The following is a 24,378-nucleotide window of genomic DNA, read 5'->3' as shown; positions in this document are numbered from 1 at the left end:
ACACGCTCGCCCACCCCTAATGAGTAACACTTAGGAAAGAGAAAGAAAACAAACCAAAACCACGCATGACATTGCAACTTACAAGCAGATGGGAATCTGTAGCATTTAAAGGCGACAAGGAGGCATGTGGAAGAAGAGAGAAAGCCTGGAGAGGACGGGCCCGACCTGCTCACCCCCCTCCCCCAGCAGGCCCTGGCACGGCGAGGGCCGAGAGGAGCCTCTCACGCCCGCCTCGCCCAGTGGGGCCTGCGGTCCCTGGGGGCATTTTTTTTTGCCTCATTCGGTTCCTAGTTCGGCTACATTGAAACTGAGCAACTTCCAGCGCCACCGCCGCCAAAGGGCCTCTCGCGCACAACCCTCCCCCCCCCCCGCCTTCCATCGCTCCTCCCGCCTCCGCGCGCGCCGTATCCCTCCGCCGCCGAGGCCTCCCAACCCTTCTCTACAGAGAAAGCGCCTTTCAGCCGAAGCTGCCCGCCCACCCATCCACACCCCGCCTCTGCCAGCTCGCTCCGACATCTTCGCTCGGCTTTCCCCCCACTAGTCCGGAGCGAGCTTCAGCTCGAGCGCGTTGTTTTGTGTGGGGAGGGGAAGGAGGAGGGGGGAAAAGAGAGGCAGGGCTCTCTAGGGCGGGGATGGCAATACCACCACCACCCAAGCCCGGGGAAGGCGACCTGAAGGAAAGGGAGTGAAGGGGGTTGAAGGAGGGGGGGCGTGTGCGTGTTTGTGTGTGTGCGCGCGCCCGCCCTGAGGGGAGGGGGGCCGGGACTCTTTGTCTCGGCGGAGGGATCGCGTTCTCTACTCCGCCCGCTCTCTCGCTCGCTTGCGCCCGAAGCTGGCTGGCTGGCTGGCTGGCTGACGAGAGCGGCAGCAGCAGCAGCAGCAGCGCTTGGGTTGGCGGCGGGTTTTGCTGCGAGTTGTTGTTTCCTCCTCCTCCTCCTCCTGCTGCTGCCGCCGCTGCGACTGCCGCCCGGGGCTTGAATGGTGGAGCCGAGCGCCTCGCTGCTGCGGCTGTTGCCGCCGAACAAACAGTGACAGCTCCCGGGCGAGCGCCGTCGTCTTCTTCGGCTCGCAGGGCCCCGCCGCCGGGGGAGCTCGGCCTCAGCCAGCCGGGCTCCTCTCGCTCGCCATGTCCGGGGACGGCGGCGGCGGAGGCGGCGGGAGCAACAACAGCGGCAGGCACACGGCGGAGCTGCGAGCGGGTAAGTGAGGGGCCGGGCTGCCGCCGCCTCCTCCTCCTCCTCCAAGGCCGTGTTTCTCTCCCCCCCCCCTCTCACGGCGCGTGTTCGCCTTTCTCAACCCCCCCGTTTTCGCCCTTCTTCCCACCCCCCCTGCAGAGCTCTATTTCCTCATCGCCCGCTTTCTGGAGAACGGACCCTGCGAGGAAGCGGCTCAGGTAAGCGCGCTGGCGCCGGGGTCTGGGCCTGCGGGGTGGGCTGCCGCCGCCGCCGCCTCCGGCTTCTGACGGCCCTCCTTCCGCTCCTCTTTTGTTGCTCCCGCAGGTCCTGATCCGAGAAGTCGCCGAGAAGGAGGTAAGCGCTGCGAGCGCCTTCCAGCCCGGCGCTCTCCATCCGCCTCAGCGCCGGCGGCTGCAACGGCCTCGCCTCCTCCCCTCCCCTTTCCTCCGCCATCCCGGGCGGGCGGGCGCTGCTGGGGCGTCGGGAGGGGGGTGGGGTGGGGGGGCGGCTAGTAGCCCTCGGTGACCGGGTGTGTGTGTCTTTTTTTCTCCCCCCAGTTGCTGCCTAAGCGCACGGACTGGACGGGGAAGGAGCATCCCAGGAGCTACGAGAGCCTAGTAAGAGAAGCGGCCGGTCGGCGTGGTTGCGATGTGATGTACTAGGGAAAGTTTGTGAGCAGCCCTTTAAAAATTGAATTTCCCGCAATTTTTTTTTAAAAGCAACTTAAGAAAAAATAGGGGCCAGTTTTTAAGCTCCCGGTTTTTGCTTCCTGGACGTGGCGGTGTGTGTTGTTTATAGGAAAGCAGATGGTGCCTCCGAAGTCAGAAATCTGGGGTCCCCGAGTTAGGGTAAATAATAATAATCCTACTAATGCGAGAGCCCTAGAGTCACTATGCTAGAAATAAAGGTACGTCATGGATGTTGTGCGGGGAAAGCGAGAGAACAGGGAGGGGAGGAGCGAGCAGGAACTGCTTGCGAGAGACAGGCAGGCCTGTAGGAGATGGGGGCGCTCTATTCCATGCAGTCTCGCTTCACATACACAATGGGGCTGAGCAGATATTGAGCAACTGTAAGCAGGCTTTATTCAGGGAAGCCCCACAACTTCCTTAAGCTTTTATCTTTTGCTTGGAACATAACTAATAAAAGCTGCTTTGTGGTTGTAGTCTCAGTCAGTATATGCATACAGTAACCTGCTGTTTGTGTCCGAGTTCTGGTAATGTGGAATTTCAGAGCAGAACGTTAGTTTTAAATAGAGACCTGTTAGGCAGTGGCAACTTTGTGGACTAGTGTGCTGTTTTATTGAACAATTATTGTGCGTTCATATATCACTTTGGTTGCAGAATTTGTTTTTTTCTGTCCTTCATGTCATTCTGCTTGTCAGTTTTAGGTGGGCTTTGTTTTCTACTCTTGATTGAAGGAGTGCTTGCTTTAAAACAAGTCAGGCTAAACTAGAAGAGGCACTCAGATCTGGGGGTTTTTTTGGGAGGAAGTTCAAAGTAGGGACGCAGGTGGCGCTGTGGGTTAAAGCCTCAGCGCCTAGGACTTGCCGATTGAAAGGTCGGCGGTTCGAATCCCTGCGGCGGGGTGCGCTCCCGCTGCTCGGTCCCAGCGCCTGCCAACCTAGCAGTTCGAAAGCACCTCCGGGTGCAAGTAGATAAATAGGGACCGCTTACCAGCGGGAAGGTAAACGGCGTTTCCGTGTGCGGCTCTGGCTCGCCAGATGCAGCTTTGTCACGCTGGCCACGTGACCCGGAAGTGTCTCCGGACAGTGCTGGCCCCTGGCCTCTTAAGTGAGATGGGCGCACAACCCCAGAGTCTGTCAAGACTGGCCCGTACGGGCAGGGGTACCTTTACCTTTACCTTTACCTTCAAAGTAGCATTTAAGATGCCTGCAGGATATATTTTACTGCCCACCCTTTTCAGGCCAAGGAGCAGGTGGGTGAAGAGTTGTAGATCAGGAAAACAATACAGAGGTGAGAAGAGCTGAACATCTTTTCTAGCAATTTCACTCCTTCACATAGCTGCTTGTAAAATGTGTGAGAGAGAAATCTGTGAGAAATTTGATCATTTAGCCTTCAGTGGTTTTACTAGTTGTGTCTAAATCAACATTTCTCAAACTTCTAATAGTTAGGACACACTTTTTATGAGCTAAAATTCAAATTGTGCCATCATTTGTACACTCCCCAAACCATACTTTCATAGTATATTGGAATAAGAATTATCCACTTAAAGAACTGTTCATCTTGTGTGTTTATTTGAGTGAGTGATGTGGCCATGCCTCCCTGACTGAAAGCAAACAGGGCCAGAACAGTGACTCATACAGGACAGGCACAGCTAGCTGCAACATCCAAGGGCAGGTAGTTCTGCTTTGTTTCTCAGCAGGAGTGACTGAATGATAATCACACCCAAAATTTCCAGTGCCCAGTGAAGTCTTTATTACAAGGGCATAAGGCCAAAGCAGTGAATTATGCAGAGTTGCAGTGGTCTGCCTCTTTTCTGAGTGGGTACTATTGGCTCACAGAAGCTTTTAAAGTATTTTTGACATTCTAACAGTTTCTCATGCAATGTGAGTTTTGGCATGGTCCTGAATATTTTTAATATGCTAGTAGTTTAGATCAATAAGCTGGAAATGTTTAGTGAACGATAAATGACTGTTAAACTACTACAGTTGGAATGTTCTTCTTTATACATCCATTGCAGCATGTGAGTGATATCCCTGGAGAGATAGCTCACGAGTGCTTATGTTTTCCAGTGTTGTTAATACTTGAATGAGGCACAAAGGCACATGGAAGGCAGCAGTGTCTTTGGAAAGTAAAGTTTATGTATAATCACTTTATTTTTTTAAAAAAATAAACAAGTGTGAAGTCCTGGATATTTTTTGAATTGTTGGCTCCTGCCCCCCCCCCCCCCAAGATATGAAGTCAGAAATGTCTCTAGGCTCCTGGTTACCAGTACAACAGCAGACTTTTATAACAGCACAACATGATTTGAGGTCATGTTTGTAAAGTTCACTTTTAACAAATTCCTAAAGTGCTTTGACTTGACACTGAAAGAAGAGGTGAGGTGAGGAATCATAGGAGTGGGCTCCTGATAGACATTGCATTGATTTTTTTTTTTAATAGAATGATCTTATATTTATTTTAAATTGAGTGATACAGAAGCAAGGATGAAGTTAGCCTTTCCTTATAAATCTGATACACACATTACTAATCACATGAATTCTTGCTAGCCTGTCTGTTTGTATATACTACACACTAATTTCTGTCATATTAACTGCTTGAAGAAAGATAAATAATCAGACCTTAAAATTAAAAAAATAAAACCCCTTCCTTCTCTCACAAGAGTTATTCTTAACTGTAGCAGGCAGCCTGACAAGTAAGTGTTGTCAACTCAAATGAATAAATTCAGTAGTCATTGGGATTGGAATCCTGTTACTCATTTGGAGACTTCCTAAGCAGCATCAGACACCATTCACAGTAATGCTTATTTAATCTTCATTAGACCTGAATTGTGATGTGCCACTTCCTTGTCCTCTCACCCTAAGCTTATTCCTGGACCCCTAAGGTTTTGGGTGATGTTGTCCACCTTCAAACCATAGCTCTGTGGGTAAAGCTAAAGCATGTAGCTTAAGGCCTCAGGTTCGTGTGTGTCTGGAGACAAATCTTGAAGACACTGGAGGGAGCTATGCTGGTCAGTATGTTTGGATTTAACAAGTGATCCAACACAGTACTATTGACTCCTTACACCATTAGTCCCTTTCTTCCTCATCTTTCCACTGTTGTCCACTTGTGTACTCTTTTGGTTAATTTATTGTACATGGCTATCATTTTCTAAAGGTTCTAGATTCAGGTAGGTAGCCGTGTTGGTCTGATGCAGTAGAAATATATATTAAAAAATAAAAAAATTGTCCAGTAGCACCTTAGAGACCAACTAAGTTTGTTCTTGGTATAAGCTTTCGTGTGCATGTGCACGTCTTCAGATACAATGAAACAGAAGTCACCAGACCTTTATATATAGTGAGAGGGTGGGGAGGGGCATTACTCAGAAGGGTGGTGGGAATGGGTGATTGGCTGATAGGTGTGGTAAACCTGTTGGTCTTACAGGAAAAAGCAAGGGATGAGATGGCCAAAAATAGCTTTATCATGTATAATGAAATAAGAATCCAATGTCTCTATCCAGACCAGGTCTCTTCATTAGTTTTCTAAAGTTGCTGCCTTCATGGCATAGTGGACCCCTGCTGTTAATTCTTGGTTGCTGAATGAACAACACTGCATGTTTTATTGAGCATATGGTCAGTAATACCAGAAGTGGCTATTGGGGACTGCTTAGCCATTTTTTTTAGAGTCTTCCGTCTACTCAATTCAGTCACTGGGTTACTGATCGCTGCACTTCTGTGTTGCATTTTGAACATATTAGATGTGTGTTTTAAGTATAAAACATGTGTTCTGGGTGCCTTTAACCAAGTATCCCCTCCTTCTCAAGTGTTAATGTATGTTCACATTCTCAAGGTGATGGCTATTAGTAGTTTCGCTTCTCCATCTGCGCTTTCCGCAGTCCTTTTTGAAAGTCCAAACTTAGGTTATTTGATGCTGTTTGTACAAGGGATAGTAGAGATGCCTTTTGGGTTGGTTGTATCTATGGGGTGGAGTACTTGGTCCTCTCATGGTAATTTATGCTGTCCTTCCTTCTTTTTCTGAAGCCTCCCAGGGGCTTGTGGTGGTTTGTCTATGGAACTTTTTTTTACTCACTGTTTTATTTTTATGGTTGCAGTTTGTTTTTTATGAACTGCTGTGAGATCTTCATATGCCTTAAGTTGTGTGCATGGTTTGTGGTGCAGAATTGCATTGTTGCAGTTGCAAAATTGGAGTTTTTAGTAGCTGTTCATGTCTGCAAAGTGGAGAAGATAACACTGTGTCCATTTCTCATCACCTGTTTGTCTTCCACTCAGTGATCCTGTTGTGTATTTCTTGTTGCTTGCATTCAGTATTCACGATCAATTTTTCCATAATGTTGCAGAGTGTGGAGCAGAGTAGTGATATGTGTGTTCCCCATCCTCCAGCTGCAATTCAGATGTGACTGTGCAGCGTTGACTTATCGTGGCAATGTGTGCTGGCATTTGTTTTTAGTTGTGGTGCTTCATAAATATGTGTTACCTCTTGATAAAACATGGCTTCTATTTCCATAGCAGAAGCATTGTAAGATACATTGTAAGATACATTGAATCTGCAAGAACTGAAGTTGAGTAGGGATCTATGTAAAGTTTATGCAATAGAAATCCAGACCTGTTAGATGCTCAAAAAGGGATGCGCAGAATTGAACTGTGATATACTTTTTTTGTGAAATGTTACTAGACTTGGGAATTACTTGCTAGCATGCTTTTAATGTGCCACTTAATGTATTGGATTCCTATTGCTCACTGAGGTTTCTGAGTACTTCTGCAGTTTTCCTGTTCTTCCGTAAACTGGAAGGATATGTTTAGTTGTATGAAAAAATAGGTAAGTGTAAGAACATAAGAAGCCCTGCTGGTTCAAAGACCCATCTAGTCCAGGACCCTGTTCACATAGTAGCCAACGGGATTCCTGTGGGAAGCCTGCAGCAACACTTCTGCCACTTGTATTCCCCGTCAACTGGCATTCAGAGGCCTGCCACCTCCGATACTAGAGAAAAAAAATTCAATCTTGGGAATGCCAATGATTTAAATAACTATCTGATAAAGCTACATGTCCCAAGTGTAGAATGCAAATCTAGACACTGCCAAATGCTTCTAAACATTGCTTCCCTAACTTGGTCGCCAAATGGTCATTCATTCAATGGAAGGCAAAGATGGGATCTGTTTGTGTAGACTGGGGACCCTTATTGTGAGTACAGATTCTTGGTTGTATAGCCTTTTTTTGACTTTCTGCTAAAAATGTGAAAGTTAGGCGCACTCTGGCAGGTTCAATACTGCTCCCCCCAACCATGTTTTGGTAGAATGTGTGGCTGGAACATGTAAAGAAGCTGTCTGAAAAATGTAATCACACATCAGAAACCATTCAGTTTACATGCATTGTATTCATTCATTATGTTATTAATTTATTTTATGAAACAATGCCTTTTTAGAAATGGATTTTTTCTGTCAGAAAAATATATCAGTGGACAATTTTCTGGCACACATCTGTAAGTATAGTAAGAATTAAATTAGACTCTTGGCAGTGGTAAATGCACTTGCTAATTGTGCTAGCACAACATTGAGGATGATTCATATATGACCCTTACTATGATAGGTGTAGAGTTGTGTTGGGAAATAAATATTTGTTTAGAAGTTCGCGATAGTTGCTTTTCTGTCTGTGCTATAAGATTGCTTAGGGGAAGAAAAAGTTATAGCATTTGGCATTCTTGTTATGACGTAGCTGGCATAGTATTTTCTAGCTGTATATATTCTGCATACTGGATTGGAGCCAGATTAATTTATTTGCACTTTGATTTTGAGTGAGAGTGTCAAGTATTTCTCAGAAAGCATATACAGAACAGGAAAAGATATGGAAAAAGACACCTAAGCTGATTTAATGACTGGAGCACTTCCTTTGCAATGAAGTACTAAAGCAGTTGCATTTCCTTGTTGAGAAAAAAGAGAGCGTGAGGGAATAAGGAAGTTGGTAACATTTTCTTCTTTTAGATTGACGCTGGTAGCTTCGAGGTTAAGGACTTTCTCAGTGGTAGCAACTGAGGATGATATTGGTAATAACAAGCTGCAGAAAGTTTTTGAAAATTGCATGTGCTATTGCATGGTTTATTTTCCTACTATCTATTATGTTTTTAAATGGATTGAATTGTTCATTGTTTATATCTTTATAAAAAAGATTTTTTTAAAAAAAACTGTGGCCTCTTGAATATCTGAGTAGACCAGAAAATAGAATATGAAATAATGTTAAAAATGCTTTTATTTACACTTACCAAAGCTGCCCTTTCAACTTTTCTGTTGTGAAGCTCTGCATATCACACTGCTGGGCACATTTACTTGCATACCCACACTACATCATACCTCATACAGAAGCTCTTGAGTTGTCCTGTTCTTCCAGGTCTTGTTTACAGCTCCTCTCATGTTGATTATTATAGCTGCGAAAGTTCCTAAGCCCATGTTGGGATGCCTCACTTTGTCCCTACTTTCCAGTAAGTATTATAACCCTAGTTATATTTCTGGACCAGTCCAGACCAGAGTCTATTGTCCTGCATTCTATTTAAAGTAGTGACCAGCTGCATGGTTTGCAGCCTACTCTCCTATTAGTTGCTGCCTATAAAATGGGGATTCAGTTTATCACAATTATAATCCCTTTAGAGGTATTAACCACAGATTTGTGTGATCCCTTATACTGTCATCTAAAGCTAGTGACAACCATCATATTTTATGTGTGTTATACTTAGTCTTTCTTAACTTTTACTTCTAGATTTGTGTCTCTGTTTACCTTAAAATCATATTGAGTTTGTTTTTGTTTTCCCCTAAACCTTTTTCTGATTCCATCTGTTTGGAAGCATCTTTTCACTTTTTGGTTTTAATGCTTTTAGTGGCTGTGCTTGGTTATCATAGGAATGAGCCACACTGAGCTTTAAACTTGTGTGCTCCCTCTCCTTTGGCATGGCTCTAAGGAAGCTTTTGCTTCCATTTTTGATTACTTACTACTTGTCATTATGTCTAAATCCTAAACTTTTGTTAATCTTAACTATGGTTTGTTGCTTCAAACTATGCATACACCAGAGCCATGTTTTCATTTACTCATGGTTTTCTTGTTTCTTTAATTGTCTGTTGCTATTACTTTAATTTCTCCTGGCAACCTAGCTGTTTGAAAGCACATCAAAGTGCAAGTAGATAAATAGGTACCGCTCCGGCGGGAAGGTAAACTGCATTTCCGGGCGCTGCTCTGGTTCGCCAGAAGCGGCTTAGTCATGCTGGCCACATGACCCAGAAGCTGTACGCTGGCTCCTTTGGCCAATAAAGCGAGATGAGCGCAGCAACCCCAGAGTCGGTCACGACTGGACCTAATGGTCAGCGGTCCCTTTACCTTTACCATTACTTTAATTTACAAATTCTAGGGAGTAAAAACTACATTTAAAAAACAACTAGTTTAACTACTTAAAATAAGTTTAAACTGGTTTAGATTCATTGTTGCAAATTCAGGAATTACAACAAAAGTTTGTTGTTAAAAGCAGTTTGGGTGAGAGCTAATAACTGCAGGAAGCTCCTCTGCCACCACCAGTTCATGCTTGCTGAGAAGCTACTTGCAAATGTTGGAGAACCAGGAGCTATAATCAGAAGCATCAGTTGCAGAAATCCTGGTGCATGCACAAAAGTGCTTGAGGGGATGTATGGGGATATTTAGATGCTGTTGTTATTTGCACACTTGTAATACAGTACCACATTTTCAAGAATGAATTGAGTGCTTAGAAGGAGAATGAATTTCATCCCTCCAGATGATAGTTCCAATTGCGGTTATACCTTTCTCATGCAAACTAATTTATATCAGTTACGTTTATTTTTATGATTATGTGTGCATCTCCCCCATAGTAAAAAATATTTTTACCTTTATTGACAAGGAAATAATACTTTTGAACCTCCACCCATGAAAGACCTATGCATTTGTGGTGCTTGCTTTGTCTAGATCAGGCAAAGGCAACCTTTGGCCCTCTAGATGTTTTGGACTACAGTTCCCATCATTCCTGACCACTGGTCCTGTTAGCTAGGGATCATGGGAGTTGTAAGCCAAAACATCTGGATGGCCGAAGATTGCCTTTGCCTGGTCTAGATGTTTTGATGCTTGAATTGTCACACTCTTTGGGAACCTGATCAGTGTTACAAATTTGTATCCTGTCTTCCTGACAATAAGACTTCTAAGTTATCTGAAAGTAGATGAAAACTGATATATATTAACAAATTAATAAGATTGTTTAAAGAGGAAGGACTGACTTATCTTTAAAAAGGAAGAGGAGAACAGTGATGGCACATATTCTCTTCCTAGGCCTTAGATGTTGCCACTTCTGTGTCTGTTTCAACTGCTGTTCTCTGAGGGTTCCATGGAAACCATAGAGGATAATAGACCCCTCCCTTGTTTGTTACCTATAAATCAGGGCCAGGGAGTACCAGATGTTTCAGTCCCCAAAAGAATAGAGCATCTTCTCACATGGGCAGCTGGACAATCAGCAACTCCTAGCGTTTTCTGATAATGGGGGCCTGATGAAGGTTCTGGGGGGGACGGTGATGGAAAATGTCCTGTCTCTGAGCTTTGCTACTGATGCTGTGATTCTTTCAACTGCTGCTTTTAAAAGTTCCATGTTGACACTATGGGTGAACAACACCTCTCCTCAAAAAAGTATGCTACCTTATAACCCATGATCAGCTACTGCCAGATAGATTAGTAATCATCTGATGTTGCAGCTCCAGACTTGCTATAATTTAGTTCACTCTAATGGTGCAGTATTTTTACCCTGATTCCTTCAGTTCCCCTAGTCACTGGCAAATGGGTACTGATTATAATTTTCATGGGGCACATGACTGAGTTCTTCCCTCCAGCCCCAAAGAATTTTTTTCCACCCAGGATTACCTTCACAGCTAAAGAAAGGATCAAAATTCTTCCCTGCAGGGAAGCAGTTGAATTGGTAGCAAGTACTTTTTAACTCTACAATTTTTATTTGAAGTATTTTGGGATGTCTAACCTCAGAAGTTCAGGATGGTGTCATTGGATACAGCCTTTCTCTCATACTGGTTGGAACATGGTTCCCTTCAGGTAATTGATCATGCCTGATTCTCATGGCAATAGCCTCAGTCACAGCAACAGGCTTTGCCTCAGTTGCCCTTTCAGGCTGAGAGCATGGACAGAATTCATGATGAATAGATTAATCAGATGATGCTCAGTCATGCACATTGTCCTTCTGCACAGCTCAAATTACCACCCATGTCTATGGATCTGTGGAGGAGGAGGATGGATCCAGCTGGCTGGCTAACTGGATCCAGAGGCTGATAGCTTGTGAACTGACACAACAGCTAAGACTTCCTTTCTGTTCACCTGTTGTGGTGCTTCTTTCTGGAGATGATTTGGCCATCATGAGGCCCCTTTTATGTCTTTGCAAAAGCTATTCGACTGTGGGATCAGTTTTCCATCTTGTGAGTGCTCTTGGCAAGGTACTCTGCGAGTCCTGTTTGCTCCACAGATTTCTTTGGCGGTGGTCATCACATGATGCTCATCAAGGTTGGGGAGTAGGTTGTGGGAAACTCATCATTTCTTCTTTGTGGTATGAGGCCCTTGAAATGTCCATAGTCTTCCACGCATTTTGGCCAGCAACCATTCCCAGAATAAGTAATTAGAGAAGTATGGAATCAGGTCTCTTGCCTCTGAACTTTAGCATAGCAGTGGGGCGTACACAGTGGCATCATTCCTACAGCAGTTGATCTCTGGGAGAGGATGATGATCTCGCAGGCTTCTTGGTCAGATGGGATGCTGATTGCACTGTGGTCCAATACTTGTTCCACTTCTGGGGATCTCTACCTCTGCTAACAACGAGTACCTCTAAATCTGTTGCTGAGCAACCATAGGTTGTTGGAGAATGCATTTCTTTTCAGGTGGGATGAATATTTCCTTTCATACTATCTTGCTGATAACAAGGACCATCATAAAGATAAGATGGACAAGATAGACTGCATTCTTTCCAAGACCGCCATGGTTACTACTGTTTGCTGGACTTTTCAGACCTTTCTCCTTCAGATTAAGAGCAGACTTTCCTTCCCAACAATGTCAGATCTCAAGAGGATAGTCTATCAGGTCTTTCGGATGAGACTGAGGGGCACACAAACAGCTCATGTGGTCTTCTCTAAGGATCTCGCCTGACAAGGACCCGAGGGATGCTCTGGAAGAACAACAACCCTACAGAGAACTCCTTTACACCTGGGACCTGGAAGAACTCTGTTTCATTGCTGATTAAGCAGAAGTTTGTTTTTTGTTTTTTGCAGTTTTTCAAAGGGGCAGGGGAAACCTTAGGAGACGTGGAAGTTTATGCAGTATTTTCTTATAAAACAAAACTTCTCTGCTTTAACAAAATAAAATGTATCATAACTTAGAATGTAAAATTGCACCATTTAATATATTTTTTATGAAATTTAAAATGGTGAACTGCGAATATCCCAAGTTTTAGTCTGTTTCTGTGGTTGGTGCTCAGTTCTTACTCAAACTTCCAGATTTTTCCTTTCAGGCTCTGGAACCCATAGTTCCTGTTCCACCTTTTTCCTGACCTTTTTTAAAATCATCCAGCAGGCCAGGGCAGTAAGTTACTTGTTTCCCAGTTTGTAGCCAGGTGTCTGTCACAGTCATTTTGAGGGAAAAGGTGGAAGGGACCATCTTTGAAAGCATTTCACTCATTCTAAAAGAAAAACATATTTCATAGGACACTCACCCACAATGTTCTCCCCACATTTCCCCTGGAAACATTTAAAATTTATTTTGGAGGGGAAATAATTCTTCCCTACTCTGTATCTCCGCCCCCCCCAACATGGGTCTTGAGGTCTCTAACTTGACCTCTTTGGGCCTGGAGTATTTGCTGCATATGCTAGAGGGTCTTCAGAGCAGGTCAGCAGCTTTTAGCCAGGATTTCTCAGTGGATCCTTTAAGTTCAGAAGCATTATGGCACTCAGTATCAGGGTTGGGGGGAGGCAGGAGAAGGCTGCTCCTAACCCTAATGTTTCACTCATCTTTCACCTTCCGGGTTTCAGAGATTGCATTTCTGAAAGCTGAAGCAAACTGTCACCTATTGACGAGGAACCGTAATGAAGGCTACTCAAGTTCTTGTTCATCAGATCCTTGACCAAGTTTTTTAAACAAGTTTTTGTGTTTCTTCAACCTCTAACAAGAGTGCTGCTGTTGAGTTCCCCATGACTCTCTATGACTTTCTTCAGAATGCTAAGCTGTAAAGGGCTCATAGAGGCCAATTTTGTTACCCCAACATTTTGCACCCCCCCATTTGACACTCTTTCCATAGTTTCTGGTGCATACTGAGTGTGCTCAGTCCTCATTCTGTTCTTGTGAGCTTTCCCTCTTGTACCTTCTGCAATCATGCTACATCTTCACCCATTTCCCCCCTCAGTGTCTCCAATTTGCCTCCATTGCTGTAGGTATGGTTTTTCTATTGGAGGGATAATAGACCTTTTTGAAGCCATGCTAATGATCTTGGAGCGGTGAATTTCATAGTTCCATCATGCGTTTTATGTAAAAGTTTTTTATTTTTGCCTGTTCTGAATGTACTACCAGTATGTTCTGTTGGGTGGCCCTGAGATCAAGTATTAGGAGAGAGGACAAAATCATTTCTCTATCAGCTTTTTCTACACTGCATAAGTTTATGCAACTGTCACACCTCACTTCTTAATCCTCCCAAACTAAAACACTGTAGCTCTTCCTTACAGGGGTGATGCTTTAACCTCTTATTTTGGTCACTGTTTTCCACATTTCATTGTAAAAGATGGTACTGGAAAAATCTAACATCTGACATGCTATTTTAAGAACAGTAACTACTCTTTATGTATTGTTTTAGTTCAATTTGCATTTACTTTTTGAGGATTATCTTAAATATGTTTTTAATGTTTCATATTTTATCAGTATTTTAATTTGTGTGGGTCGCTTATGTCTCTGGGTGAAAAGCGGAATATAAATATAATAATTATAATATTATTAGTTACTAGTGTCCTTTTTCTTGCTTGTTAATACTAAAGTAAGGCTCTAGAGGAATACATTAAAAATACATTCCCCCCCCCCTTATTCGGGGCCTTACTTTCTTGCTTCTAAAATTTTGCTTACATATTGACTGACAAGCCTCATTCACAATCACAAAGGCATTTATATATATATGATAGAAAAGTTGAATTAAAAGAAAAGGGAGAAACCTTTAAAATTTTCTCTAGACTGGTAGTGAGAAAAGCAAATAGAAGCTATAACTGGTAGTGAGAAAAAGCAAATAGAAGTAATTTTTCACTTCTAGAACTTTGGTTTTGATTGATTGTTATGCAAAGTGTGGCCAGAGCTTGTTGCAAATTTAATTTAATTTCTTACTAAAAAGTTAGTGATGTCATTTAAATCCAGCAGTTTGTGTTAATTCAAATCATGCCCCAATTGGTTTTTATCCATTCACTTCGGTGAGTACAGCAAAATATTCTCCTGTGCACTATATAAGTATGAAAGGGGGAGGTGTGCCACCTTTTTCTTTTTCTTTTATAAAAAATAGTCTGTTAGATGTATCGTTCTGCAGCAGTTGACAAAAGTGCAGTGAGAAAAACACTACCACACCCATCTACAAAGGCAAGGTAGGGGGAGGGAGGACCCTTTAAAAACAAAAATCAGCTTTTTTTAAAAAAAGATTATCTTTTGTGCAACTACTTCAGTGAGAAGGGAGAAAGCTGGGTTGCTTGTTACTGATTACGTCATAAATTGTCTCCTGTAGATTGATGAACTTGGATAATGACATTTTCATGTGGCAATTAAAATAATAATGAACATTTTTATCTGGGGAGGAGTACTGCATTTTCCTGCATTTTGAATATAATAACCTTGTAACTTAAGTGCTATTGAGAGAAAAGACATGCAGATGTGCACACAAATTAGAAAAAATATTCTTTTAATATATAATAAACTAGTCATCTGGGAAAACCCGTTGTTAAAAAGAGTATCATCACAATTGATACTGTTTGAGTATTTGAACAAGAAGTGCATGAATTGCATGATGGGGTCCATACTGAGAGGGAAAATACAGTACGGAAAAGCTTCCCTGCTGAGATATAAAGAGTACACAGTTCTGTCTTTGCAGATCCAAATTTGGCTGCATTTGCATGTAATGGTAAGCCAGGGTTTCTGGCTTATTGTGGTATACTATAAATAAACAGTGTGCTAATTCACACTGTGCGATCACTCCTGCTTTGCTTCTCCTCTGGTGCAGTAAACAATCTAGGAAGCCTTGGCTTTCCATTATTTCCAAACCCAAGGATCTTGGTTTGTTTCTCCCTAATAAGTCATGATCTATAAGTTAGCAACAAACCCATGGCTTAAGATTTGACGAGAAACAAACTGCAATCCCTGGTTTGGTAGAACTGACTTTGGTAACTGCTCTTAGTTTGTAGAGAAACAGACCACAAGCCTGGGTTCGGACAGCATTACAAACCAGACTGTGAGGCAGCCAGAGTAAGGGAGGTTCAAGGGAACTTCAGTGTGCTCTAGCACAGTGTTTCCCAACCTTGTGCCTCCAGATGTTTTTGGCCTACAACTCCCATCATCCCTAGCTAGCAAGACCAGTGGTCAGGGATGATGGGAGTTGTAGGCCAAAAACATCTGGAGGCACAAGGTTGGGAAACACTGCGCATATTAAATGAATCAGGCCTATGTATGTGCAGTGTTTTAACTATCAAAACACTTTAATGTTAATGCTAAATACTATTACTAAAATATGTCATCTTGTTTTCAAATTGACTCATTATGATACTGCATATTCAATGCTATTTCTGTAGTGATTCAAATAATTTTGTTTTCAAATTCATAAATATTTTAAACATGAGGTTAGGGAAATAATCAGTCTAGATTTTATTTGTGTGTGCATGTGAGTCCTTTAAATACTGCTTTCATTGCTGTGTATACTAGAAATCATAGAAGCATTTCAGGTGTCAAATACTGTCCCCTTTTCAAAACATCACCCCCCGATAGTTTTCTAAATTAACAGAAGAGTATTGGATATTTAACTCCTGGTTTCTTCTTAACAGGTAAAATACTACAGACACTTGGCACCTGATCACCTGCTTCAGATATGCCATCGACTAGGACCACTTCTAGAGCAAGAAATTCCTCAGAGCGTTCCAGGAGTCCAAACATTATTAGGAGCTGGAAGACAGTCTTTGCTTCGCACAAGTAAAAGTATGGTTCCCCCACCCCCCAAATGACTTGAACACTTATTTTGTTATGTTTCTATGTTTATGTTTTATTTTATATAATCAAATAGGTTGCAAGCATGTGGTGTGGAAGGGATCTGCTCTTGCTGCATTGCACTGTGGAAGACCTCCAGAGTCACCAGTAAACTATGGCAGTCCACCTAGTATAGGTAAGAGTCTTACTAAATAAGTGTGTAACACTGCTAGTGCAGCAGTTGGATTTATGTCTGTAAGGTTTGGTGGATATTTGTTGCTGTGGTGTGTGTTACTTCTACCACTTAGAATTCTTCTGTATGTTAGTGCTAGTGCTCATAAATCTTGGTATGATGTCGATTTCAGGCTTTAGGAAGGCATCTACATATTCAAAATAGCTGATTAGATGCCTTTGTTTGTAACCATCACATCCCAGTGTCTGGGAGACTTCAGCACTGACTGAAACCTGCCAGACATTTGATTATAGTGTACATCTAATGAACATCTAATCCTGCGCCTACAGGATTATTTCTGCATGCATGCTGTCTCTTTACACTCTTCTTTTTTTGCCCATCAGTCTAGGTAGCAAGTCCAAATTGCTTCCCTCTCTTGTAGTTAGTAGTTTCTGTGCAAGAAGGTACTTGGGAGCTTGGAGAAGATGACATGTTTTCAAGTTAGTATAGAAAATGGCCAAGAGGAAGTCATAATCTTTTTCTTCCCATATTTGTTGTCCTCCTATTGAATAGTAACAGTGAAAGAATTGGGGGACCACTGGTGGTCAACTTTTTACTATCAAAAAAGGAACCATTTAGGAACCATTTTTGTATTGTTTTAGGAATGGTATTTGCCTCTTTCTGGACTCTTTCCTGACTGACATACAAAATGCTTTTTTTTTAATAGCTGAAACTCTCTTTTCAAGAAAACTAAATGGAAAATACAGGCTTGAACAACTTGTTCCAACTGCTGTTTATCAACATATGAAAATGCACAAGCGAATCCTAGGACATTTGTCTTCGGTATATTGTGTAACGTTTGACCGAACAGGCAGACGGATATTCACTGTAAGTGCAAATTCATGAAAACGTGCATAGTCATGAAAATGTTTAAATATATCTTTAAAGATGATGTACTGTACACATTACTATGATGCAAAGCAGGTAGGTTATGGCAAAAGGTTAATTCATCTCGTTAAACACAAAATTTCTACATTTCTCTCATGGTGCTCTTGAAGGGGGTGGTGCGGTTCTGTGGAGCCTCTTCTGAGGTGCTGGTCTGAGCAGTCCTATTTCAGGATGAATGTATAATAAATAACAATAAATATTTTTTTTTATTTATATCCCGCCCTCCCCAGCCGAAGCTGGGCTCAGGGCGGCTAACAACAATAAAATAATACAACATGTAATACTTTCTGTGGTGGTACAGGCCAGTCTCATAGTCTTCTTTTGACAAGAAGAGCTGCTTTCTTTGGAAATAGTTTCGAAAAACAATATTTTACCTGGATATAAGCAGAGGGACATTTTGGAAGCAGGAACTTCCCGCTGGAGGCAGGAAATTAATAATGAACTTAACTGAGGGAGGGGACTCCATGGTCTGTTTCTGCTTGCTTTTCTATGATGTTTATTTCTTCTGTCACATGTGCCCTTGGTTGCATTTTCTTCCTCTTCCTTTTCTGAGTGGATGAAAGGTAGGGCGCTGAGGGCCTTCTGATGGTTCCCTCACTGTGGGAAGCAAAGCTACAGGGAACCAGGCAGAGGGCCTTCTCGGTAGTGGAACGCCCTGTGGAACGCCGTCTCATCAGATGTCAAAGAAATAAGCAACTATCTGACGTTTAGAAGACATCTGAAGGCAGCCTTGTTTAGGGAAGTTTTTAATGTCTGACGTTTTAATGTATTTTTAATCTTTTTTTGGAAGCTGCCCAGGGTGGCTGAGGAAATAGCCGGATGGACGGAGTATAAGTAATAAAATTATTATTATTATTCTGCTTCTGGCTTTAGCAATTAATTTAGGTGAAAAATGGTATCATTTTTCTGTTTGTGTGTTTTCTCACTGCAGTTGCAGTTCAGACTTTTGACTCTAGGAGAGGAACATTTGGCGAGTCATCTTCCCACTCCAAAGTATCGTAGCTTTGTTATTTCACTTTCCTCTTTATCACCTAGGATCAACCTGGGGTTAGTGAAGGTGATAATGATGGACTTTCTGTGTTTTTCTCCACCTGTGTACCTTGTGTTGTTCTGGATAGGAAAGATTAAAGGTTGATTGGAAGTGACTGGAGGATAACACAGAATAATTCCCATTTCAGTTGGATGTAGTAGGTATCCTCCTGCTGCTTGGAAGGCAGGAAACCACATATCATAAGTTTGCTGAGTCTTCATTTCATTTCTTGATTCAGAACAATCCAATTTCCTCTCCTCCACTGTGTTTATTTCTCAAGCTCAGAGAAATGTGTTTTCCCCCTTGTATTATTCTATTTTTCCTGCCATTTTTGTCTTTGCCTCTTCTCCGCTGTTGGTGATGTCTATCATTTTTTATGTAAAAAAGAAGAGAGAGATTGTTCTATTCCTATGCCTTTCTCCTCTCAGACTTGCCCCTTGCCTTCCTGCTGCTCAACTCTTGGCAAGGGAAGCGCCTAAGGCTACCTCTTCTGTTAAGCATATCTTAGTGGTCAAAACCAAGTGGGCTGTCTGAGCAATGGTGCAGTGAAATTTCCACTGACTTCCTCACCCATTGTACTTGTCTCCTGGAAGGGCTTCAGCTATCCTGGCTGTAGATGCAACTAGAGCATTGATTTCTGCCATTTCTCCTTTCCCTCTCCAATTGACAACTCTGGTGTCTTCCCTGCTCCCCACAAAAGCAGCTAATACTGTCTCCTGCCCCTTTGTCTTCCACTCTTTGCCCCGCAGGCCTTAACTGAATTGCTTGTAACTGTGCAGTGCCTTATATGAACCAGCAGAGGGTGCAGGATCCCAACAACTTGATTGAAAAATACAATTGGATAGTGGGGGGGACTGATTCTTAATGCAGCTCTTGTTGTAGGTGCCATGCAGAGTGTTTGGATAAAACATTGGAACATTGATGCCACTTCTAGGTCTAATATAGCAACAATCCTAGTGGAAGATTGCAGCATTTCCTACCTGCATGGCAAGATAAAATGCAAGATTGCTGGAAAAGGTTAAAATAGTGGTGGCAATATTTGTATTAGTAACTTTAAACTATGGGTTCAACTTCCCCTGCCCCCAGACACAGTCATGGCTATATGCACTTTGCATTTCTCTCTCTGTTCCTCCCCCCAATGTTTGGAGTTTTGGGGGAAGGCTTAGGTGGGCTTGAGCCCTTTTGTTCTGGTGATCATGATAATTGGTGATGGTTGTGGTGGCAATTGCAGTTGCTTCCTGTTTGCTTATTCTGCTCTAGTGAACAGAGTGCCGTGCTGGAAGTTGTTTATGTATGGGGTCACTGGGAAAGAGGTAGTCTACTCTCCCCTCTCGATAGGCCCGTATAGGTGTCACTGAACTTCCTTTCATACATTCCCTTATTAAGAGAATTTGCTGTCAGACTTAATGTTGTAATGCTTAGATCTCAGTGAAAGTGATAATTAAATGTAGGCAATCAGACTAAAAGGATTTTGGTTTTTCTTTTTCTCCATGAATTACCTATGCCAGCGCTCGTACACTGAGAACTTGTAAGCGATACTAGGGATAAGAAGTCTTTCTTAACACAATGCTGTAAATAGTTCCTAAAGGCTTATTTTAACAGAAATGCTGGCATTTAATGCAGTGTTTGGAATTCAATTTAATTGCGTTAATTCTGTAGCTTTGCTATCATATCATTAATGTTTTGCTCTTTCTTAATTTTTAGCATGTGTAACTTTTGCAGTTGTTGAAATATATATGTCTGTTTTGCTGTAGAAGGAAGGTGTGTGATGCTATTGGGCAGGGAAGGGAGGAGAAGTTCACATTTGGTACAATGACTGAATAGGAATCAGAAGCAAACTTCCTTGCAGAAGGGGTTGCTTGGATCCAAATGAGTGTATATTAGGGTCCCTATTAGGATCCATATGAAATCTGTATTGGATTCTCATAAACTAGCTAACCTCATAAACTAGCTAAGTGCCATGAGCTTCAATTGGGCAGTAATTGTGGTTAATCTGTTTTAAGGGTTCTGATGATTGTCTTGTGAAAATCTGGGCGACAGATGATGGAAGGTTGCTTGCTACTTTAAGAGGACATGCAGCAGAAATATCGGACATGGCTGTTAATTATGAGAATACCATGATTGCTGCAGGGAGCTGTGACAAAATGATCAGAGTGTGGTGTCTCCGAACATGCGCCCCTTTGGCAGTTTTGCAAGGCCACAGTGCATCCATAACATCACTACAGGTAACAGTTTGCTTCCTTCTATGGCATGATTTGAGTATTATTAATGTTATCTTCTCACTTGTGGAAATCTATGACACTTGACTTAAACAAGGCAGGGCTGCTCAGTCAGATATCAAATGCCTAGACAAATGTTTATGTGTGAATTGATAAGTGGGTTATTTTGCATTCCTGTTTGAAACAGTATAGGTTTTAACTGTTCTGAACAAAGACAATGGCAGGCAAGAAGGAATATTATTTGTGATTTTGTGTATGTGTGTGCGTACGTGTGTGCGTGCGTTCTTCTGCCTGCAGTGAAGAGCTTTCTGACAGACTTATGCATGTGGCTGATTAAGTAACTTTTTATAGAAGTGGTAATTATGATAGAAATTTCACTTTATACTGAATCATTTGGATCACTTGTTTTCACTGTTTGCAAAAAATCAAGAATTATAAATAGCTTTATTTGTTTTGCAGTTTTCACCACTATGCAGCGGCTCAAAGCGATACCTGTCTTCAACTGGGGCAGATGGCACTATTTGCTTTTGGTTATGGGATGCTGGTACACTTAAAATAAAGTTAGTTTCTCTCTTGTATGGTATTAAGCACACTATGGAATTAAACATTGCAGTTGATAATGGGTGGCTTTTGGAGGTTATGGGCTATTATTATTGTTGCTGTTGTTAAAATTTATATACTGCCCTTCACCTGAGGGTCATAGGGTGGTCATACCCCCTCTCAGTTTAAAAGGCCATAGATTGTTTAAATAGCCAAAGACCTTGGAGAAGGAGGTTTTTGCCTGGTGTCTAAAGAAGGCACCAGGGAAGCTTCCCTAGGGAGAGCATTCCACAAACAGGAAGCCACTGGAGAAAGCCCATTCTTGTGTTGTCAGCCTTCAGACCTCTTGTGGAGGAGACACACAAAGAAGGGCTTCAGATGATGATTGCAGCGTCTGGGTCGGTTCATGTTGGAAGAGGTGATCCTTAAGGTATTGTGGTCCTGAGCCATTTAAGGCTGTGTAGGTCAAAGCCAGTACTTTGAATTGTGCCCAGAAACTAATTGGCAGCCATTGAAGTCGGATCAGGATTGGTGCAGTATCCTCAAACTATCCTGCGTTGGTGAGCATTTCTTATTCTCTCCCCTCCCCCCAAACTCTCCAGAGGTGGTTTTGTGTGTGCATTGGGGTCTGGAGGGGACAGGAGAAGTAGAGGAAGCTCCATAGAATTCTGCCCTAGGTTGTTTCTGTGTGGGTTGGTGCTAATATTATAATTTATATTGCTTTCTATATATCATAAAATGTAGCAGAGGATTCATACTAGCATAACAGAAAAATCCTATGCCTCTTCATTCATAAGTAAGCTACATTGTCTTCAGTGAGGCATGCTTCTTGGTTGATGTTCTTAGGATTATAGACTTACAGTTTATTCTTATTCAAGTCCCATTGAGTTTAATTAAACTTCTAGTTAAGTATGTGTAGGATTGCTGCCTAAGCCATGAATCTTCAGTGTTAGCGTTCAAAAGTCTCCTCCCATTACTACATTTGAAGTGATGGTGCAGCATTTAAACACAGTCTGTTTACTATTTTACTAATTTCAGTTACAGCATCTTTTTTATTATAAAAACGTTTCAAAATGTCTGAGATGAATGTAAACATCCATGTTAAGGCTACTAATGTAACCTCTTTGGTAAATCAATGACTCTACTGGATGTCTTTGTGACATTGGGTGATTAACAGATGGGCAGCCTTAGACACCTGTCAAATTGGGCCATGAGGGAGGAAGATAAGAATCTAGCCCTTTGGCCACATTCAGTTCTCCACCCTCATTGTATGTGTCTACATTTTCATAGAGCAAAATGTAGGTAGGTAGCACGGGCATAGGTTTTAGATAGTGCTTCTATGCTGTATGACAGATCTGTTTAATTGCAAATCAATACATTTTTTAACCACTATAGTATGTGTTCTTATACAGGAAATACTCTTAATGAAACTGACTTCAATAGGCCACTGATTCATGTTAGCAACTCTTGATTGGCTTTCTCCTATATTAGAGCATAAGAAAGGATGGGATTCTTGATTTGTTTATTGAAATACTCGGAGAATGTGCCTGGGATATATACCCGGGATTCACAATGTGGCTGTAGCTCTAGGGCATGTACCCACTGTGTGTTTGGAGACTTGTCTCCCTGTCACATCTTTCATATTTATTGCAACAAACACCAATGTACCTGTAGTGCAGGGGAAAGTTTGAAATTGCTCTAGGCAAAGAGTAGACAGTTTATGAAATGACTTTGTAGTCCTTTCAAAAAGAAATAAAAAGGCATGGCTCTGGAAAATATGTTTTCCAGACCCAACACACAGATGTGGTTTCTAATGCATCACAGCCTTTATTTTATTACTAAGAAGTACTGTTCAGATCCCTGTAAAAGGAACTAAAACGTATACTGTTATAAAAACCTGTCTTCAGTAAGATTTTATTTTGCTTTTCTGTTACAATGGAGTTTGCTTCATTATCCTAATTTGAATCCTACAATATTGCCCAGGGAATATAATTAAAGAAGATTTCCTACATGTTGTCCAGGCCTAGGGCTTGTGTCTAGATTTAGTATCAGAAAACACCCTAGCTACTTCCATCATTATAAAGCATCATAATAATAATTTAATGAAATCTTGGATTCTGATGCACAGCATGGTGATTTTTGCAATTATGAAATGAATCAGACTCTGATTTATAACAAGCACTTGGTGAAATACTGCAAGGAAAAAACCATGCCATCATTGATTTTTTTAAAACTCTCCCCTACTCCTGCCCCCTATAATAACATTGCATGGAGTTGGTTGCTGATTGCAACCTCTTTCTCAGAGATCACTAATAAACTAAAAACAGATTAAAATATGCACCAGCATTCTCAATATCTGGGTAGACTTATCTAAACAAAAATGTTTTGTACAAAGAGTACAGTGAAGGTGCATGCCTGATATCAGTAGCCAAGGAGTTCCAAAGTAAATATGCCAGTTCTGCAAATTGAAGCTGCTGAGTAGGTGTATATGGGGTAAGGAGGTCTCACAGGTAAAGTGGCCCCAAGTTGTTAAGGGCTTTATATACTAGCAGTAACACCTTGAACTTGGCCTGGTAGCAAACTGGCAACTGGTGCAGGTCTCTTGAACACAGGTGCTATATGCTGACAGGTCTCATTCCTGCTGCAGTGTTCTGCTTTAGCTGCAGCTTCTGGATCAAGAACATGGGAAACCCCACAATGAGTCTTGAAATTACCAATCCTTTAACTTTTGGGGCTCGACTTTCCCTGTCTAGGAATAGCTGTAGCTGTTGAACCAATTGCAGGTAGTTCTAGCCACTGAGGCAACCTGAGCTTCCAGTGACAGAATATATCTTAGCCTAAGAGAGTAGGATGAACTCTATTTTAGTTAAGTCTTCCTTCTCATTTAGATTAATGCCTTTATTTATGAGCTACTGACTAATTCAGTTGCTGTCTTAGATTCTGTTCATGCTTTTAACTGTGTGTTTTAACCTTGCAGTCCAAGACCAACAAAGTTTACAGAGCGTCCAAGACCTGGAGTCCAAATGATCTGCTCATCTTTTAGTGCTGGTAAAGTGCTCCTCCTCTCAAACCCCGTATTATTGACATATTCATAACTTTTAAAAATGTAGCAGTAGAATTTGCTAAGTAGCATCCTTATGCTGAGTTCTAGATGTCTGAATTGTAAACAGTAAGCAAAGGATTTGTTGAAGGCCATCTTGTAAGGAGAGCAGTGTCTGAGAAAGACTTGTGATTTTCCATTAAGTGGCAACGTTCTTAAATGATACATAAATGATATACTGTACCTTTATCCTCTTCTGCCTATGAAAGCTTAATTACTAAAATATGTGCTCAGGTGAAGTATCTAATAATTGTGTCTAGAAACATTGAATCTCAATATAGATTTGGATAGTGGTTGAGT

General features: G+C 42.0%; 1 protein-coding gene across 9 annotated transcripts in view; it reads left to right on the top strand.

Annotated features, from left to right (window-relative positions):
- Positions 1–439: 439 nt before the first annotated feature.
- The window catches only part of PHIP (PHIP subunit of CUL4-Ring ligase complex), a 63,276-nt gene continuing 39,337 nt past the window's right edge, over positions 440–24,378 (top strand). For 8 of the 9 annotated variants that reach the window (XM_083729730.1, XM_083729726.1, XM_083729731.1 and 5 more), the window contains exons 1-10: positions 440–1,199; positions 1,335–1,393; positions 1,500–1,529; positions 1,733–1,792; positions 15,931–16,081; positions 16,167–16,265; positions 16,969–17,129; positions 20,223–20,444; positions 20,898–20,998; positions 23,956–24,026. In XM_083729730.1, the coding sequence (XP_083585856.1) occupies positions 1,127–1,199; positions 1,335–1,393; positions 1,500–1,529; positions 1,733–1,792; positions 15,931–16,081; positions 16,167–16,265; positions 16,969–17,129; positions 20,223–20,444; positions 20,898–20,998; positions 23,956–24,026 (1,027 nt within the window). In that variant the 5' untranslated portion in view covers positions 440–1,126. The remainder of the gene's footprint in view (positions 1,200–1,334; positions 1,394–1,499; positions 1,530–1,732; positions 1,793–15,930; positions 16,082–16,166; positions 16,266–16,968; positions 17,130–20,222; positions 20,445–20,897; positions 20,999–23,955; positions 24,027–24,378) is intronic. The other variant, XM_083729723.1, reaches the window with a different exon arrangement.

Source organism: Podarcis gaigeae, assembly GCF_964106915.1.
Source record: "Podarcis gaigeae genome assembly, chromosome: 3".
NCBI lineage: Eukaryota > Metazoa > Chordata > Lepidosauria > Squamata > Lacertidae > Podarcis > Podarcis gaigeae.
The sequence above is the reverse complement of the archived record's forward strand: the minus strand, read 5'-3'. Positions and strand labels throughout refer to the sequence as shown.